General features: G+C 45.9%; 1 protein-coding gene across 1 annotated transcript in view; it reads right to left on the bottom strand.

Annotated features, from left to right (window-relative positions):
• The window catches only part of LOC135365834 (phospholipid scramblase 1-like), a 40,309-nt gene extending 22,705 nt beyond the window's left edge, over positions 1 to 17,604 (bottom strand). The window contains exons 1-2 of the mRNA XM_064598534.1: positions 17,525 to 17,604; positions 2,229 to 2,282 (exon numbers count right to left, since the gene is read on the bottom strand). Coding sequence (XP_064454604.1) covers positions 2,229 to 2,282; positions 17,525 to 17,555 — 85 coding nt within the window. The 5' untranslated portion in view covers positions 17,556 to 17,604. The remainder of the gene's footprint in view (positions 1 to 2,228; positions 2,283 to 17,524) is intronic.
• Positions 17,605 to 19,948: the final 2,344 nt, after the last annotated feature.

The raw sequence follows: 19,948 nt of genomic DNA, 5'->3' as shown, positions 1-19,948 counted from the left end.
CTTTCCATTTGTTGCGCCACGCTCAAATGCTAAACACCGCCCAACAAGCACACTTTTGGGTGCGCCTGTTATGTGTTGGGCGCGGTATCCGTCAGAGATTACGCGTATGCTCAAAAATGACCCACGATTAAGCATCCCCAAGAACACACTGTCGTCCCAGGGCTATCCTAAGGTTGTCAGATGGGGAGAGGTATAGCATCCCTAGGATGTCAAAATGTGATCCTCAGAATGTCATAATACTGCCACATTGGCATATGAGATGACGTCCCCGAGCTTGTCCGTCGCGCACCCTCAGGGACCAATTTAGGACCGTTTAGACACGGAAGACAATGCTTCCCGTCAAGTCCCTGCTTTGATTTCTTTTATATTGCTATTTCTGGCACGCACTTCCGCCAAGTGCTCACAGAAGTTACATCAAATTGCAATGATACCAAAGCTATGGCAGCATTTTTATTGTTCCAGCGAGAAACAGAACCTTGTCAAGGACACTAAGCCTGAGAAACCTTCGTATTGCCAACTATAAGGTGGGACAAGCACAAGCTTACCCACTACGAAACGCACTCCGAAAGAATTATCTTCCGAAGCCAAAATAGATACCATTTCTTGCTTATAAGGCGACCCTCCGTACATTCGAGAGCCCTGCTCGCCTGCTACGCCAAACGAAGGGTGAGCTGTCCATGTTGCTTTCGATTACGCAAAGGAAAAAGAAACTCAAAGCGAGGAATTGATTGAGGTATTATATCTGCTTCATTCCAATGCCTATGTTTCTTACTCCCTTTGGTTTGAGACATGCAGGTGGAACCTTTGAAAGTCAAAAGCAGTGCGACAGAATGGCGAGTTTCCATTCTTTCAACAAGAAGTCCTTCATGTATCACAGACAGTCATTCCTTTTGGCGTCAGGGAATTTTACGCTGGGCCACCCTTTATTTAAGAAAAATGTCGGCCAGGTTCCAGGATCGGCCTCAAAACAAAACAAATGTGTTTAGGGAGTCTGAGCAGGTAAACTAAACAAAATAATATTTCTCGTCCCCCTAGCTACCCACAAGGACTGGCACAGGACGTACCTGAATGACTCTTCACGGACAGTCCGCGAGTGTTACCGTCAGGACGTTCTGGGGATACACCTCGAAGGACGAGGACACGATGACACTGTGGGACATTCTGAGGACCACGTGTGTTCTTGGGGATGTTTTCTTCATTTCTATTCATATTCCATACTCGGCGAAAAGTTAGGGTCGATTGATCTGGATGAACATATTGACCTACCTAACGTACACATTTACACTTTTAGAAATTAACCATATAGCACGCTCCTAGCCAACCGTAATCTCGAATGATCTCGTTATCTCTCCCGATTTCTTGCAAACGGCAGGCGTACGCCTTTTTTGTGACGCATATGCTGTTCATAATTGTCACAAAAAGGCGTACGCGTCGGTTTCAACAAATCAGAGCACACAATATCATTCGAGATGGTTTGCTGGGAGCGTGCTATGCGGTGAAGTTCATTTTTAGCAGTGTGCTAGCTATGTAGAGCTGCTAACAAAATAAGGTAACAAAATAAGATCCCAGAGCTAGCATTGACAATAGAACCTGTCTCTGTACAAAACCTTGTATTCCTGAACGAGTAAATAGAAAATAACGGGTTGCGCTACCTGGTTGCACGAGCTAAAATGAGATTACCCCACACGCAATTTCCTTGGCAGTCTTCTGGCACAATCTGTCAATCACTTGGCTTCTCCTCCGAAGACGGCATCCAAACGTAATGGCTGGCTGTCGGGACACGTCTGAAACTCAAATTCCCCAAATTCCCCAAACCAGAAAAGAACACGCTAGCAGCATCGAAGCTGTTCCAGAGGTTCACGTCAAGAAACATTTTGCGGGAACGTGTGTTCTTGAATATGTCATTCCCAACCGTGCAAACTGCAAATTGTATTTTGTTCAGTTATTGTTCTCGTGCAAGTGGATGAAGACGACGACGATGGCATTTTCTCGCGTTTTCTCACGAGCTCATAGAACACTATAACGCAGCCAGTTACTCACCATGTGAAATCAGTTCGCTTAGTTTCTCGCGCACTTCAGTTGTGAGGAACCGTTGGTGCAACGAAGTGAATCGACCCTTACACACGACTAGATTACGGCAGGCGCTGCTATGAGCTCACCAGCCAATACTGTATTAAATTATCTTCTTGTTCCTCGGAATCTGTGTACTTACAGTAATGTCTACTTACTGTACGCTCTGTGACTCTCCCCTTCAAATGGACGCCCTACTCCCACCACAGGATCTGAAAAATACACATTAAAGTTAAATTGAGTAATGAAGGAACCTACAGTCCTGTTTAACATATCAGAAAGAAGAATGTCTGCTCCTGTAGCTGTAAGGTATGGTGGGGCAAGACGAGACAGACACCCCGGAAGGGATGCGACCTTCGTACTACTTTTCTCTCAGTAGAAGGCAGCAAACAAGAGACCATTCGCGAAACCAAGCCCTCCAATTTGGTTCGGTTTCAGTTTGACAAGTTCAAACACAGCCCTCCTCGTAAATCCGTCCGGGAAAATGCACATCATCGATCAACCTTCCATTTTCTGAAGCTACAGTTTTTCTCCACTAATGGTCCACGCAATGCTACAGACAACTGTAACATAGAGCCACTGCGTGACCTCATCACGTCTTGCCTGAAGAGGTTTGGATCTTGGCTTGGTTGGACCTCTCGAGTGGGGCGGAGCAGCGGCAAAGACAAACCTGCTATTATTTATTGAGTCGCAAGATCATTTTCTTGATCATACTCTTAAAGGTATTCACTCTCACAATTAAAATTTATCAAAAAAAGGCACCTTCCATGAAATCTGATAAGCATTTTCACCCCAGAGACAGGAAGCACCCTTGGTACTTTCAATGATTAGAATCACAACAGCACTATGAAGTCCTCTCCCATTATGCGAACCACTGCTCTCTAAAATAATAATTGGGACCCTGGAACACTCAACATCATTACTAGGCTGATGTAACCCGTGATGCGCAAACTGTTCTATGCTCATATATTGATTTTCTGAGGCTACACATGCAAGACTAAGAAAAAAGGTGTGAAAGCCAGGGCAAAGTTCCACTCGCGCACGACGGAAGACTAGACAAACCACATTGCGGGAATAGATATATGAAGTGTTTGCACTACTATATTATATTAATGTTTTTCATTCTTGCGTTGCAGTTTAGAAAAACTATCATAAAAAGCCCGTACTACTCTTAATAAGATCAACTATACTTTTACCCAGTAAACTATCAATCTCCCAAGCATATCCAAAAGAAGTTGGGAATATCATGGTCATCACATACGTCCTGTGCATACATCTGGGCGATATACACAAAGCAACTCCACGGTTTATTCGGCTAGATATGTCCGTAAGATATCTTATGGAGATTTTCAGGGGTTATCCGATGCTACCCTGTTCGTGAAGTGCTACCCTGCTCTTTTTCCCCCCTTTGAGGTAAACATATGTTATACTGGAAATTATGAAGCGTTTCAGTGGTGTATGAGGGGCTACACACAGTGTGCGTCCTCTCGCATAAACATGTGTCTTTGTGAAGTAATGTGGTTCACTAGACTTATTTTGTGCACATAATACTAGATGAGCTCATATCAACAGCTCTTTGGCGGTTTACTCATTCGGTGTCAAATAATAGCAAGCGAAGATAGATTTAGAAGAAGAGCATAGAAGATAGCCTTTCTGATCACGTTTCCATGGTTAGGTTATTCTACTCATTATGTAACGTAATTCTACTCATTATGGAAACTGTTCCATATATGTGATATTACTTCGATTACTATCAATCAAACACTCCAACTTTTTCTCTCTTCCTATTTCAGCATACTGGGTCCTGTCGTGTAGTGAAGCAGACTCAAAATAATTTATCAAAAACCCCTGAGCGTGGCGAGCTTCATAGGAATTTCTACACTGCGCTCAGATGCACAAATGTCTGTAGAAATATCTATCGGCTGATATGGGGGTATCGGGCATAATATGGTGTAGAGTGTCGCCTCTGGCGATGAACCTCCCCACTCTCCTTTTGAAAATAAAGTTGTTGTTTGCAAGCAGCTTACTTCATCAGCATAACGAGCACCTAACAACATCAAACAAACAAAGAAAAACAAACAAACGAACGCATTTTCACTGCAGTTTTCACTGCATTTTCATGATATAACATTATTCAGCTTTACAAAGCGTTCTTCCTCTGCGCAAAAGCAGTGAAAGAAGGAAGACCCACATCCCTGCGTAAAGAAAGCACAGAACAAGGGTACACAAATCGAACAGAAAAACTCACTTCTACTCGGGCAGCATGATACGATACATTCTGAATTTTTACGGATGAAGATTACACTAAACAAGTCGTGACATGCAACGGCACATATAAGACAGTGTGAGGAAAAGCCTTAAGACACAGCGCTGAGGAATGATCACAGCGTCACCGCACGCGGTTGCAAAACTTAAGGGCTAACACAAGATGACAGCAACAACAATATACTGGCTGGTAAAAACTGCAACAAGAAAGACACTGCTAAACAAATCTAGACAAGCGACATCGCATACAAAACACTCCTCATTGGGGAAGAGGCTTAATCCTGCTACAGAAAATCATTGAGCATGCACAAGTTCATTTTTGTATGTAACTACACGTGCATCACTTTTTCTCGCTTTACGCACAAATTATATTCCTAGTTTGCAGGGAAAATAACTTCCACTCGTACTCTGAATTTCTACCAGGTAACCATCAGGCAATGAACATCTATACGTGGTTGCAAAACAATAGATATGCGGAGCAGGTGTAATGGATATTGTCAGTTGATGGCGAAAATCAGAAAAACAAACAAACAAAATCGATCAGGAATGCACGTGGAGACGTGCTTTATAGGAGTTTCTACTTTGGAGTCAGATAAAAGCATTTGAATTCAAATAGCCAGAACTGTAAAATCAAGAACTGCAAACTTCATCAACATATCGAGCACCCAACAAAATCTAAAAAAAACAAAAAAGCCCCTTTCGTGATAGAACGCCATTTGGGTTTGCCAAGCAGCATTACTCGGCGTAACACCAGTGAATGAAGGAAAGAGCAGGGAAAAATTACAAACAGTCTTGCTTGTATCGCTGTAATGGCAAAAACCGAAGCACACGCTCATAATCAATAATCAATTGAGAGGAACACACCTATTTCTTCAATCAGATAAATATTGCGTAATGCCACATAAACAACAGCATTATTCCCATGTAAAGAAAGCACAGAACAAGGGCGCACAAATCAAACGGGGCAAATCACTTCTACTCGGACAGCATAATACGATAAAATCTGAATTTTCACGAAGAATGCTTGAAAACAGCTACGACCTCCCACACATACTAAACACGAGCAGACGCGTACTAACAAAAGCAAACATTTTTATGTTTGTTTATGTATGTATTTTGTGTTGTATGTATGTATTTTGATGTATGTTATGTTTTTAAAGTTTTGGATGCTCTCGGCTTTGCTGGTAAGTGGGGTAATGCCTTGCGCGTCAACCCGGTGTAAGAGGAACTCCAATGAGGAAACACCAAACCTGCATTTGTCAGCGTTAATGAGCAGACCATGTTCGGCGAGTCACTCGAACAAGGCTCATCAAGGTTGATGATGCTCCTCGAGTGAAGCACTGGCTACAAACAAGTCGTAAAGATAAGCAAAAATGCAAGGAAGTCTGTGGGCGATGTTGTCGATGAATCGCTGGAATGATTGTGCAGCGTTTCGCAGCCCCAAGGGCATGCGGAGAAACTCGAATAGGCCAAAGGGTGTGATCGCCGTTTTCAGGGGGTCTTCCTCCGCCATGGGTATCTGACGATAGGCTTTCATTAGGTCTATCTTAGAGAAAACGATTGCTCCCGAAAGGCCCGCAGTGAAATCGGAGATGTTGGGTAGCGGATAGCGATCAGGGATGGTTGCCAAATTTAATGCGCGGTAGTCGCCACAAGGTCTCCAGTCTCCGGCCTTTTTGGGGACCGTGTGGAGTGGTGATGACCAGCTACTGGTGAACCATTGAATGCTTCACCGGCTTCGTCCAGTCGCAGGGAGCCATTAGGGAAGGAAACTGGCGTAGCAGGTCGCTGAAGGCGCTGTCCCGAGGCTGAGTGATTGCAAAACAGACTGATGCCATGCGCGTTAATACGCCATGACTGACGAGACCAGTGAGATGACCCATAAGCCTATAGGATGGATGGGTAAAACGTGGTGATATTTCGTGGACTGGAAGTGATGGTGGCCAGAGTGAATTGCGATTCCGCCTGCCAGAACAGTATATTTGGCCATGAATTAATGTAAGGCGGTAGACGGATGGCGAAGTGCACACTGCGGCGGTGCTTGGCGTCCCAGTCCATTTTGCTATTGTGGAGACGTTCGTGTCACCACTTTAGGGGGACAGAGAGAGACAGAAAGGCCGAGGCTGATTGCAGTCGATGGACAACTGAACTACTGCACGATTTATTCAACGTGAGCACCTACTGCCAGGTGTCGTCTTCATTGCGGCTACCGCTACAAACGTCTTGGGCTAGTACGCGGTAGACGCATAGATGTGACTTATCTGTATATAATGTCTGTTCTGGTCCTCCATAATGGATCGGAAAACTTCACCACACGAAAAAACGTTATTCGCCGAACAAATCCTCGCGACCCAGCTGTGCGCCTCTCAGCTTAACTAGGTGTAGAGTGGGTAGGATATAAAAATTATTTTCTCACTTTTCTCGAAAAGCACCTTCTTGTAGAAGGAGGACGACGATGGGGCACGAACGCGTGGTGAGGAAAATAAAGTGTCATTCTGAAAATGTTCTAGGACGGCAACGGCCAACAGCCGCTTTTGTCTCTGACCTTGGCTAGGCACACTATATTTTTGGTGCGGTCGACAGGATTCGAACCTGTGCGAAGGAGCCCCAATGGATTTCGAACCCCCTGGAGCCGAAAGGGAAGTTTCACGTACCCGCCACCTAGGTCCGCAAAATCCTGAAGTTGTACCATGACAGTCCCGGATCCAGGGAACACGACAGATTTTGGCGAACCTACCTCAAGGTAAGGAAGCGTTTCGAATGGAAGAACATGAAACGTGACGTACGAAGGTACGTCGGGCCGTGCCAAACGTGTCAGCTGCATAATGCAAAATACCGGCAACAGACAGACACAATGGTACTCCCCCCGTTCAAAGACCCCCTTTGAGGTACTCCACCTGGACTTTGCAGAGATAAAGAAGAAGGGGCAGGGGGTGTCCAGGGCACAGGCCTTCTTTCTCGCGATCGACCAAGCGACAAGAATGGTTGCCGCCTGTGGGGGAATGAGGACGTGCAATCCGTGATCAACCTCCTAGAGCGTGAAATGATCCGGGATATGAAGGTTTTGATTTCAGACAACGGGCCGGCTTGCCGTAGCAGGAAACTCGAGACGTGGACCGTGCAGAGAGGCACAGTGGTACACACAATGACCCCATACCATCCTGTAGCGAATGGGCTTGCCGAGTGTGCGTACGTGACATTAAGGGCTACATAGCATACTACCCTGAAGACCGAGGAGGGTGGAAGTGTGCTCTGGAGGCGGCAGTGCACCACCACTGCAGATCACATACTTCAGCACTGGGATGCAGCCCCCAGTATGCAGCTTACCGGGCCGTGCCCATACTACCGGCTGATCAGGAGCTCAGTATCACTGACAAAGCTCAGCTACAAGAGAGTCCGCGTAGCGCCGAAACAGAGGCAGAATAGAGACACCGCATGAAGAAAGCATTCGATCTCCGCCACAACAGCAGGATCCCGAAGCTCGAGGAAGGAGACCGATGATCGTACGTTGCGGTCTACGAGTGAGTAGAAATTCGTTCGAGGAGCCTTATACCGTAAAGAAGCTCATCACGTTCGGAGGTATATTAAAGGTTGTGACTCATCATGAGCGAAAAGGAACGGAAGGAAGGGCTACCATCGGAAATATAGTGCCTTACCATCCACGGAGGGATGGACAAAGGAGCTCTGGAGTAATGTAGGAGGAGGACGATGGTGGGGCATGAACGCGTGTGGAGGAAAATAAAGTGGCATTCTGAAAATGTTCTAGGACGGGAACGGCAGCCGCTTTTGTCTCTGGTCTTGGCTAGGCACGCTACACTTCTCAATTTTTTTATCTGCTTTACCATAGATATTGATCTGTCATCTCCACCTATTTGGATTGTTCTCGGCCAACCGCTTCATTTTCATAAATGGCTTTGAATACGGCCAACATTACCAAATATACAGCATTTGGGATTAAAATTAAACATGTGATTTTGAGGCATGGAAGGTCCAGAACATGCTGAATTTATTTGGCCCTTGCAGCTTGTGCAAAAAGAGAAATGTAAGAAATAGCGCCAAAAAGCAGCCCTGTTAAAATGGCCAGAAATGAAACACGAGGGAAGAACTTGGCAGAGTAAACTTTTTTTCTGGTAGCTAACTTTTTCGTGGCATGGTTTTTGCAATTATGACTTACTTTGACCTCGCCTAAATCGACAACGGTTCAACATTGTCCAGTAAAACTTGGGAAAATATATTTATTTGCAATAAGGAGTCTCCCAGACCGACTGCACACAAACGTGCATAAGACGTCACAACATGGATATTTGGATATCCAGTGAATTTTCGTGAGGGTCCAACTAAATCCACTGGATATCCATGGGAGCTGGACTTTACCTCTGTTTTCTGATCCTAGGAATCTCCAGACAATGTCATTCATAGACATGTGGATATGAGGTGGATATTGTACAGCGCCAGTATAAAAACCCCGTAATTCAGTAGTTTTGAAACTGTGTGTAGTTTGATCAGTAAGTATATTATATTATCATAGCCCAAGGTTATTATTTAAGGTGTTATTGTTAAAAATGCTCTCACCCCTCAAAACGCTAAAAAACAGCAGGCTTCCTTTTTGCCCCCTCCACAGCGAGCTCAGTTTTGAAGGGAGATCAGATCATTCGCAGTTGCCTCTCTTTATGAAATGGCCGGAGGCCAGAGCACATACTGAAATAGAAGTTGTTGGGACACGTTCATTCTAAGTATATTGGACGTAAAATGTTTGTTACGGTGAAAGGGGCTGTCTTTGCAAGTAGCTCACGTATCTGCAGAGTCAAGGTATTACCAATAACATCTCACATTCCTTCCTGCCAGATACTATGTTTTTATTTCAAGCTATCGTCTATAATATGGTTAGCTGCTTAGTGGAGCTGTAACAGTGATCGAATGCCACTGTTGCTTGATGAGCGTTACACATAGATAAATACTTTCACGGCTAGCAGCACGCGAACGATAAAAATATATAACGATTTTATATTCCCCCATATCCAGTTCCCCCCCATATTGTTCCCCCATATCCAGTTAAGGTTTACAGAAGTTTTTGCTTGCTTTCAGCACAACAAAAATGTGGCTGTTGGAACAAGATGTCATAATCTTCACATTTATCCGTATATCTCTCTGCGAAGTCCTGGCGACGTTCCTGTGACATTCAACCAGTGCCCAAAATCTTGTGTACTGGATCTTACATGGATATCCCAGGGATCTCCAGGCTGCTTCCTCCAGTCAAATATCCAAAACGCGATATCCTGCAGATGTACCTAGGGCATCTGTTATTTATTGGGAAAAACCGAAACGCGAATGTCGTTCTGAGACATCCAGTAGATATTGCATGGTTGTCCAGATATTCAGGACGTTCGCGACCTTATAGGGATGTCCTACGGATATGAATGGTTTACTAGGCTATGATAATTTTTGGAAGCAAAATTGGGGGGGGGGTTGAACACGACCTTTGGGTGATTTGGCCTGGAATGACCCAGTTGTTCATAACACACAAGGCAGCTCGGACACGAATTGGATGCTCTCCACTTAGTGTGGTCGCCTCCTGGATGATCCTAATTACTGTGGGGGTCCTAATTAGTAATTAATTGCTAAGTAATGGTGTCCAGACCCCTTGTTGACTTGTGGGCAGCTAATGGTCAATACTTACTACTGCCCTAATACGCTGAACTCTATAAGCTCTCAGGTGTATACAACTTTCAGCTGTAGAATGTGCATCAAAATGGAGATATAGTGGACATAAGTGCCCCTACGTTCATTTAGTGTCGGACCGTTGGACCCCTTAGTTTTGGTCGAGTTCGTACGGTTTGTGTTTGGGGACTGTCAATTTCGGCAAAGTCATTGTTAAGAAAAGTGGCGCTGACTGTCATGAGTTAGTGCTGGAAGACAGTGCAGGTACGTGAGTGAGCAGCAACGGTGCAGAGAACGACACCGGTCCCTGTGAGGACATTCTGTGGGAAACGTGAAGGATCTTTGGCCAGTCTTGCTGCTGCCACCACACATTTAAAAACCTTTCCTGACACCTTGATATATATTTCCCAGACAGCCCTTCAACCACTGAGGTTCACCTTTTCAAGGCATCTCAGCGTTGTTCATGTGTATCTACGCTAGGCTTGGAGTCCGCCTGGCCCAGGTTCATCTGCATTTTTCACCACTCACTGCTACTACAACAGTTTTTAACTCGTAACGTAAAAACTCGAGACTGGTTCATTTGCTACCTTCAGCTCGCTTGGTACCTCCGTATCCTCTTGTAATTCCTCTCTTCCTCTTTGAATTGTACCCATCTCGCAATTCCTGGTCGTGTCACGCTAGCAGTCTGAGTATGAACCTTCACTGATGGTCGCTTTGACCAAGCACCCTAGCTAACATCACAAGCATTTACTGCCTTGTATATACAGGTAGAAAACTTTGCCCCCCCCCCCGAGTTAATTAATCTTGCAATGATTCCTACATTTTGTATGTAATCACCTTTTAATCATATTAACGGTTAGGATATATTGACCTTTTTGTGAATGTATGTCAATTTAGAAATTTTGCTGTCGTGTGTTGACTTCTACTGTTAATCCATGACGGCTGACTGCTTTATCTGGTTCTTCGTAACCATTGCTAGCCTTACTGTAGTTTGAAAATTCTGTTTTCATCGCTCAGTGCTTTTATCCCAGTAGACCATTCATATACATGGGACATCCCTATAAGGTCGCGAACGTCCTGAATATCTGGACAACCATGCGATATCTACAGCAGCTAGATCTGCAGTATATCGCGCTTTCGATACTTGACTGGAGAGAGGAGCTCGGACATCTCTGGGATATCCATGGAAGATCCAGTACACGAGATTTTGGGCACTGGTTGAATGCACAGGATATCGCCTGGAGATATACGAATAAATGTAAAGTTTATGACATCTTGTTCCGACAGCCACATTTTCGTTGTGCTGAAAGCAAGCAAAAACTTCTGTAAACGCTAACTGGATATGGGGGAACAAGTAAGAGCGTTATACTTTTTATCGTTTGCGTGCTGCTAGCCGTGAAAGTATTTATCTATTCGTAACGCTCGCGCAGCAACAGTGGAATTCGATCACTTTTACAGCTCCACTAAGTGGGTAATCACACCATAGACTAGCTTGAATTAAAAACGCAGCCCAAGCAGCACGCCAATTTGGTCTAATATTGGACCCAGGTGGGCTGCCAGGATTGCCAATATTGGACCAATATGGGGAGTGCAACCAGGCTTCATATTGGACCAATATGGGATGCCCATATTGGCAAGCCCATTTTGCAGCAATATTGCCAATATTTCTGTGATAACGCCAACGGGGAGTCCATGTATAATAATAAAGCATTATGGACCACTGATATAACTTTTGTCTGATTTTTGCTTTTTTATTTCTGCAGATCTAATCGACCCACGTCCAAATGTTTGAAAAAAAAATTACAGCATTGCTCAAAAAACGAAAAACAAGTGCTACACCTGCCTTGCTGAAGGACACAAGCAGTCCCACAGAACGGGCAATGCCAAAGATCCATCAGAAGCCTTCATTGGGACCGTAATATTCTGTGAACTAACAATTTCCAACTCGCTCCGAGAATACAAAGGAGCGAAACACTTTCGAGACGGTGACGGACATACGGCAGAGCAATTTACACTGCTTGCAGCAACTTGAAATCACCTAACTTTACAGAATAGCCATCCATTCCTATCACACATTGTGTTTTTTACTTTACCTGCCACAATTCCGTTATCATTACAGCAACCAGCGACATTTTAGCCCTATGAAACGTCCGTTGTGGCTGTCGCGCATGCGCGTTAGTTGTAGGACGCGTGATTTCGCTCAAAGAACCCGCTTGCTCTCAGTCGGCTCGACCGATTGGCATTGGCATCGCGATGGAAGATGGCGGCGACTTTCGAGACGTGGAATGTTGAGTTCTAGCGAACGTTACATTAGGATTGCCACGTACGTTGACTGTTTTGAACAATGTGTATCATCTGCAGGAAGTTGTTGGATGTGACGATCTACTGAACTGAGTATTTCACACGTTTCAGTGTTCAATCTTGCCGTGCTGCTTGGGCATTTGTGCAACACGGGTACGTATCCCGTCAATATGTAGGTGCACGCGGGCAATATGGGGCCCATATTACCAAGATTTTCCCAATATTGGCTCAAAGTGGGCAATATGGGGCCCATATTGCCAGGATTTTCCCGATATTGCCTGAAACTGGGCAATATGGGGCCCATATTGCCAGGATTTTCCCGATATTGCCTGAAACTGGGCAATATGGGGCCCATATTGCCCATTTTCAGCCAATATTGGGAAAATCTTGGTAATATGGGCCCCATATTGCCCGCGTACACTACATATTGGCGGGATACGTACCCGTGTACGGGTCCCATATTGGACCCGTATCGCCAATGACCAGTCAATATGGGCCCAATATTGTGTGCTGCTTGGGAGCATTTGACAGGAAGGAATCTCAGAAGCGTTATTGGTTGTACCTTGACTCTGCAGATACACGAGTTAATTGCAAAGAAGTACCCCCTCACCGTTACAATTGGATCACGGCTCAATACACTTTACGAATGTGTCCCAACAACTTGTATTTCAGTGTATGCACTGGGCATTTTGTCAAGAGAGACTATTGTGAATGCTCTGGTTTCCCTTCAAATCCGCGTACGTGGTAGAGTGGACAAAAAGAGAGTCTGCTCTTTTTAAGGTGAGAGCACCTTTGTCAACCTGGTCTGCCTTGGTGTACTGTGTGTCGAAGTGTGGCTGAACGCTGGCGGGGCACGCTACAAATCCTGGACTTTTCCCTCCTGTTGTTGATTTTCGAAGCGTTTTATTTCAACAAACACGCACATGATGACAAGCATGTAATAATCAACATATGTAACATATTTGGTAATAAATGTGCACTCTGTTTATATCAATGTGGCATCGTCGTCTCAGGTATGTATTGAACTAAAAGTAAGTAAGCCCAAGTAAACATTAAATTTTAAGTCAGAACTATTTGTGACGTCCACTCTTTGTCCCGATATCCGTTAGAATACCTTGCGAGGACATATCTGCGATGACAAAGTTAAAATGCATCTGACGGACGTCCTGTAGATGTAAGTTGGATCCTCACGAATCTCCAGCAGACATCAAAATATCCAGAATTAGATATCACATAAATATTGCCTGGACGTAAATGGTTTACTGGGATGACTGGCTGTATATGTTTTCCCGTTTGCAGTGCACTGCCCAGTTGGCTGTAATCTAGCTGCGTGCAGGCACATCATCAAAGAAATTGAAAAAAAGGACAATGAAACGGTTTATTGAATTTTTTGTGAACCATCTCAACGGTTTAAAGCCCAACAGAAAAGCAATGGCAACGCAGCAGTATTTTGCATTGTACGACAAAAGTTCAATTCATATGTTTTCCTGCTAACTCAAATGACATTGATATTGTACCGAATTGATTGAAAAATAACTCTGGAAGATGTTCACAAAAATTAAAAGCTGATTTTCGTAAGGGCATGCAAAATCTGTCAGTGAAGTGGGCGCCGAAACGTTTGAATGCCGGTCAGAAACAAAGGTTGACGAATGCATCGCACTTCATTTTGCACTGTTCCTGTACGTCCAAGGGATACTTTTCTCGAGTGTCTTTTTCCAGGTTCAGGGGAAATGTTAGCTTCAACTAGGCGAGCTGATGATGATGGTGATTGGGGTTTTCGTGGCGCATCAGCTACTAAGGCCATAATGCGCATAACGTAATGTTACGTTGGTATTTAAAATCACAGATCCTTTAAAAACCCAGTGTCCCTAAAAATACTATACACGTTCTCAAAAGGTATAAAACTGTCATCACCCAGGAGAAGCATTGGGTGGAGTGGTTAAAATGTTTCTATCAAAGGAAGCAAAATAACGTTACCAACCAACGGTACCTTCGACGGTACCAACGCAAGGCCCCAAGGATGGCTTCGCTTTTGACGAATACGCGCGTGAGAAAAACCACTGGAACGCCGAAGAAGATAAAATTAAAAATCTGAGGCTTTTCCTCGAGAAGATGGCAAAATCATGGTATAAGCTGCGAACAGTGGAACATGCAGCTGATACTTGGACATTGTGGAGCGAAAGCTTCCTGACCTCGTTCCAGCTGAATGCCGTCGTCAAGAGGCAACAAGCGCTGTCCTTCAGGTACAGGTCCGGAAGTACGCTCGAGTACTTTTTCGATAAACGAAGACTGCTACAAGCAGCGGACCCAAACTTTCCGGATACGTCCGTGGTTCCGCTGGTAGTACTGGGAATGCCGAAGGATCACCAACGACAGGCACAAGTAAGGAGCCCTGCAAACGTCGAGGAACTCACCTGTTGCTGCGGATAACTCTGCGTGGAACGGGCACCGCCAGACGAAAGCCCCCGAGGGCGATCCAATTAAGAGGTTCGAGAATGTCGAGGTCAAGCGACCTGGGGACACGTGGTCAAGCGAGGACCACCTTCCAGGGTAGAAATTTTCGCCCAGAGAACGGGGTTCATCATGTCGATGAAGTGAACGCACCAGAGCCCAGAGTATTCAGAGGGGACGAAGGAAAAACGAATAAAAGAGGGCTCACAGTCTAGCCCGAAGATAAAAAACGAGACTGTGCACCTGAATAATCAAAACCTAGTATATGTGACGATAATGCTCAATGGGAGGTCTACGGAAACCTTAGTCGACAGCGAGGCAACCGTCAGCATTGTGAACAGAAAGGAGATCGACCATGCGAGCGTCGCTAAGCGGCGACCGATCATTGTGCGGAGTTATGACGGAGTTTGCCGCAAGCTAAATGAGTGGACGACCGTCGACCTTGCCTATCAGAACCGAACGCTGTTTGTTGAAGCCCTTGTCATGGACAATGTAGAATATAGCTTCCTGCTATCAAGGCCCTACATGAAGGCAATGCGGATGAACTTATTTTGGGATGACAGGGTGGACATTGAGGCAGGCGCCTCTGCAATGATCACCACAGAGGATTCACGCTTGAAGCCCACCAGGGCCGAGGAGGTAGCCGCAATGTATCCAGACCTGCAGTATGTTGGACCCTGCCCACCGGCGGCCGCTGGGTACGCCGTCCCCTTTAAATTGGCCAACACCACACCAATACGCAGGAAGCCACACCCGCTGTCAAGGAAAAGGAAGGCCTGGCTCCAGAAGGAGCTGCAAACGATGCTGGGCTATGGACGGACTATCGCCTATTGAACCAGCAAACTGACCTCTTCCCATACCCGATGCGCCGCATCGATGATATCATCAACGAGACGGGGGGATGTAAATTGTTTTCATGTATCGGTCTAACGAAGGGATACTGGCAAATTCCCCTTGCGGAGGAGTATAAACAGTACACGGCATTCATGACGCCATTCGACATATATGAGTACAATCTGCTCCCGTTCGGCTGGAAGAACTCCGACGTATGGTTCGAGAAGATCATGGACCACATCCTCAAGCCGTCCAAAGGGAGATTTTGCGCCGTCTGCATTGATGACATCGTTATTTACTCCCGCACTCAAGAAGAACATAGCCACCATCTCTCACAAGTGCTCTGGGCGCTCAGCAGTGCAGGGGTAAAGGTTTACTTCAGGAAGAGCAAATTCTTCAAAGGGAAGGTTACTTTCCTTTGCCGAGTTTTGGACGGGAAGACCAAAAGCACGCAACAGGAGTCGGTAGTCGGAAGTGTGCCCTGGAGGCGGGAGTGCGCCATCATAACCGGTCACATGCCGCAGCACTGGGTTGTAGTCCCCACTACGCCGCTTTTCATACGGTTCCCATCCTTCAGGCCGATCAGGAGTTGGGTATTGAGGGCAGGATCTGGCTGGAAGAACAACCGTCGACCACCGAAACGAGGGCCAAGTACAGATGGCGTATGAAGAACTTCGACCAGCGTCACAGCAACAGGATGCCGAAACTTACAGCAGGGGATCTCGTACTGGTGCCGTATGGTTTGCGTGGGAGTCGGAACCCTTTCGAGGGTCCCTATGCGGTCAAGCGCGTGGTAAAGATTGGAGGTGTTTTGGAGGCCATAACCTACATCGGACCAAATGGAAGTGAGGAAAGGGCGTCGGTGGGAAACATCGTTCCCTACCATTTGCGGAGGGATGGGAGTGCCGGAGTAATGTAGCCCCGACGAGGACGAGGAGGAAGACGAGGGACACGAGATCATTGGAAAAGAGCTATTCGGATGATGCCCCTAGAAGGAGCCAGTTATATGGGACACTCCCCTAAATATATTACAGCTGTAATGTTTGAACTTCGGTGCGGTGCCTTTTGTGGCGCCGATCAGGTTTTTTTGAGTGTGTGTTATCCATAAAGTGGAGGAAGTGATTCGGTGCAGAAGTGTGTCACCCACCATTGTGCCCAACGAGGGAACGTGTCCCACACGTTAACACTGCCTCTGCACTATACCCGAGTGCAATGTTCTAAAGTAGTAGTACTGCACAAGGTTGACACTTGCCGCCAAAGAAGGTGAAAAGAGGAAGAAGTGGGCAGGAGAGAGAGAGAGAGAGAAATAGGAAATGAAAAGAGAGATGGCGACCAGCTGAATAGTCCTGGCCGTGCCTTCCAGGACCACCCGTCTATTGGAAGCACGGGCCAAAGCGGTGTGTTGCTTCACCACAGGGGCCCAGAACAGCCTCCACAAGAGGGTCCAACACAACCTCCGGATCTGCTCAACCGCCAGGAACCCCCTTTCCCCAAAACACGGGAAAGCCACGCACAGCTATACGTGGGGGGCCAACTCTCCCGTGGTGACCCCACCGTAATTGCGGAAGAGGGCTATTACGGCAACACTGCCGGGCGATGGGGGCGCCACTTTCCCGCCGCCGGGACTAGGCAGGCTGATTTACATGTTATGTTTATGTTATGTTCTATTATATTGCCTTCTTGAGTTTCGCTATAGTTTCGAATTACGTACGGTGATGGTCAATAGTTTCCTGAACACGCCACGGCTCATTCTTTTTTCGGGGTGACACGCCAGCGGCGAATGGGACCGTACGGACAAACATACATGTGCCCAGGTAACCCAGTCACCTGCATGTGAGTCCGTATACGGTACTCATCGTTGCCAGCGCGGAAGGGACGCGCCGGAGCGTGTTCCGTAGACTTTTGTCCAGCAATTTCACATGAGTGGGTTTAATTTTTCGCTCACCTGGTCCACGACACATCCACATGTGCACCATAGTCTCCTGCGCCAGACTCTCAAGACCAGTCCTTGGTTGTATTATGCGACAATCTGAAAACACACAGCTGAAGCTTCACTTCAGTGATGAAAGAATGCACACAAACGCTTAAAAGCTGCACGAGTCGCACACTTGTAATCGATAAAGGGAACAAAGCATGACACAATCCAAACAGCGACAAGCTATATCACTATATCACTAGAGGAAAGAATAAGAACACCTAAACAACTTAGAAGTTGAGTTGTTGTAAGGAACCACAACACATTACATAACTTGTAACATAAGTTGAGTGCCAAGAGGCAATCGAGGTCAAGGTGTCGGCAGTAGAGCTGTGTACTCGTTTACAGACTAAACGGATAAAGTGAGACAGGGCACGAACAATGACGAAGCAGACAAAATAGCGAACGCAGAGAATGGTCTTTTGTATCTTTATTTATTTTTGCTTTTTATAGACAATCAACCTGTATGCAAAATAAAAGAAAACACATGGAATGGGAGGGATCAGAATGAGCGAAATAATTACCCTAACTATCTGAATAGGGGTTTTAAGTAGTGTTTTCTATTCCGTTCCTTGTTTCCTGAAAAATAGCCTTATACACCTATCATACTGCACTTCCAATGCGGATTGAATCCGATCCCCATCGTGTTTCTCAACATAGTTCAGTGCGCGCTGCTGTTACACGGTCTAACTCGATGCGTATTGAAAGGTTGGTGTGTCGACAGGCTGCGCTCACATCCCGAGGCACCTTATTACTAAAATTTTGTCATCGTTTATCTGCCTGTCGGGGTTTGTCCATAAAGATAGTACCTGAGTATCGACAACCATTCCGCATTTCGTAGTCTTAAGATGTGGGCATTTCAGCTGAAATGCTTCATTTTCGCGTTATTTTCGCGGTTTAGTCCACATTGCGCGCGCGCAACGAGACCGCATTATGCGATTATACTTGAAAGATGCTCGATGAAGCCGGTAAGTACTGTACACACAAGCCACAGAAGGGATGCTAATTATTCTTTGTTCGTGCCATAGTTCTGGTTCGCTTTGCTGTACGGTGTAGCCTATTCACGGCCCTGCATAGTTCCTGCATAGTTCCTGCATAGTTATCCTTGTACCATGCAGAGACTCATTTGCTTTTGCGATATATGGTAAACCCTCGTCTTAAAAACCTTCGATTTACGAACTCCCCCGGCTTATGGACGGCGTCACTACAGTTACTACAGATACTTACTAGAGTCTTCCTACAACAACTACACCTGTTCTTTCTGTCCCATGTCAATCAGACACAGATCAGTGCAAGCTTTAGAATGAGTGTAATCAGAGCACGTAACAAAAATACTAGAAAATAGTATCCTAGAAAAGTTTGCCTGCGCAGTAGTTAGAAGTACCGTGCACGGCAAAAGTAAAGGAGTGAGAGCCGCCCTGCAGGAGGGGAGCTCCGGTGATGCCCACACGGTACCGTAGACGCACTCGACTCGTAACATGGGGGAGCTCATCGAGGCAACCGTTCCCTTGTCTACCAACACACGTATACACATTTTCCGTTCGCTCTTGGACCGAAGCCCGCTGCACCTCCCCCTCCTCCCCTTCCCCCCGCCAAAACATGAAAGCTCGGGGCCTCTTCTTGGACGAGCCCTTTCTAATAAACGCATCGATAGCTTCTATTGTTGTACTCACCGAACTTATCAACACAGATGCATGATAGAAAGTAATTGTTCTGAGCTTCAACAAACAAATATAGGTCGAGAAAACCCTCGGCTGTCTGGCTTTTCTAACGACTGTCTTACTTCAACTGAACCCTGCACTGTATGCTGTCCTGTAGATAAGGCTAGGTTAGGCTTGGGCCCAGTTCCGACGCCCCTGCATGCGGGCGTATTGAATACGAAGACCTGACTGTGCTCTGCTCAGCGTATCACTAGTGTATTTCTCTTCCCCTTTGTGCACCCAAAGTGAGAGCGCCGACCAGAGACAGCTCAAATAAGCTTGATGAAAGGTGGAAGTCACTGAGGAGGTCAGCCAGCTGTAGGACTTGAACCCACATTTTCTGGACTACTGGTCCAGGGCTCTAGCGGGTTCGAGTCCTACAGCTGGCTAACCCTTTCAGTGACTACCATCTTTCATCATTAATTTCCTAGGCACTTGAGGCTTCGTATGTATTTGTCTTTTTTATGTGCTCCAGCCTCAGAACATTTAATTGTCCCATATTCAATTTCCGAATATTTGTGTTCATTTTCGACTCCACTACAGCCGTGATCACAAGAGAAAAAAAGAAAAACAGCTGCTGGTGCTTCCGATTTGAGACATCCGAGCGAAGCATTCAGGCTGAACCAGTTTGCTCAACTAAACCACACTAAGAATGTGGACGCAAGACTCCACGTGAGAAAACCAGCTTTCCAAA

The sequence above is a fragment of the Ornithodoros turicata genome, chromosome 8, assembly GCF_037126465.1.
Source record: "Ornithodoros turicata isolate Travis chromosome 8, ASM3712646v1, whole genome shotgun sequence".
NCBI classification, from domain to species: Eukaryota; Metazoa; Arthropoda; class Arachnida; order Ixodida; family Argasidae; genus Ornithodoros; species Ornithodoros turicata.
The sequence above is the reverse complement of the archived record's forward strand: the minus strand, read 5'-3'. Positions and strand labels throughout refer to the sequence as shown.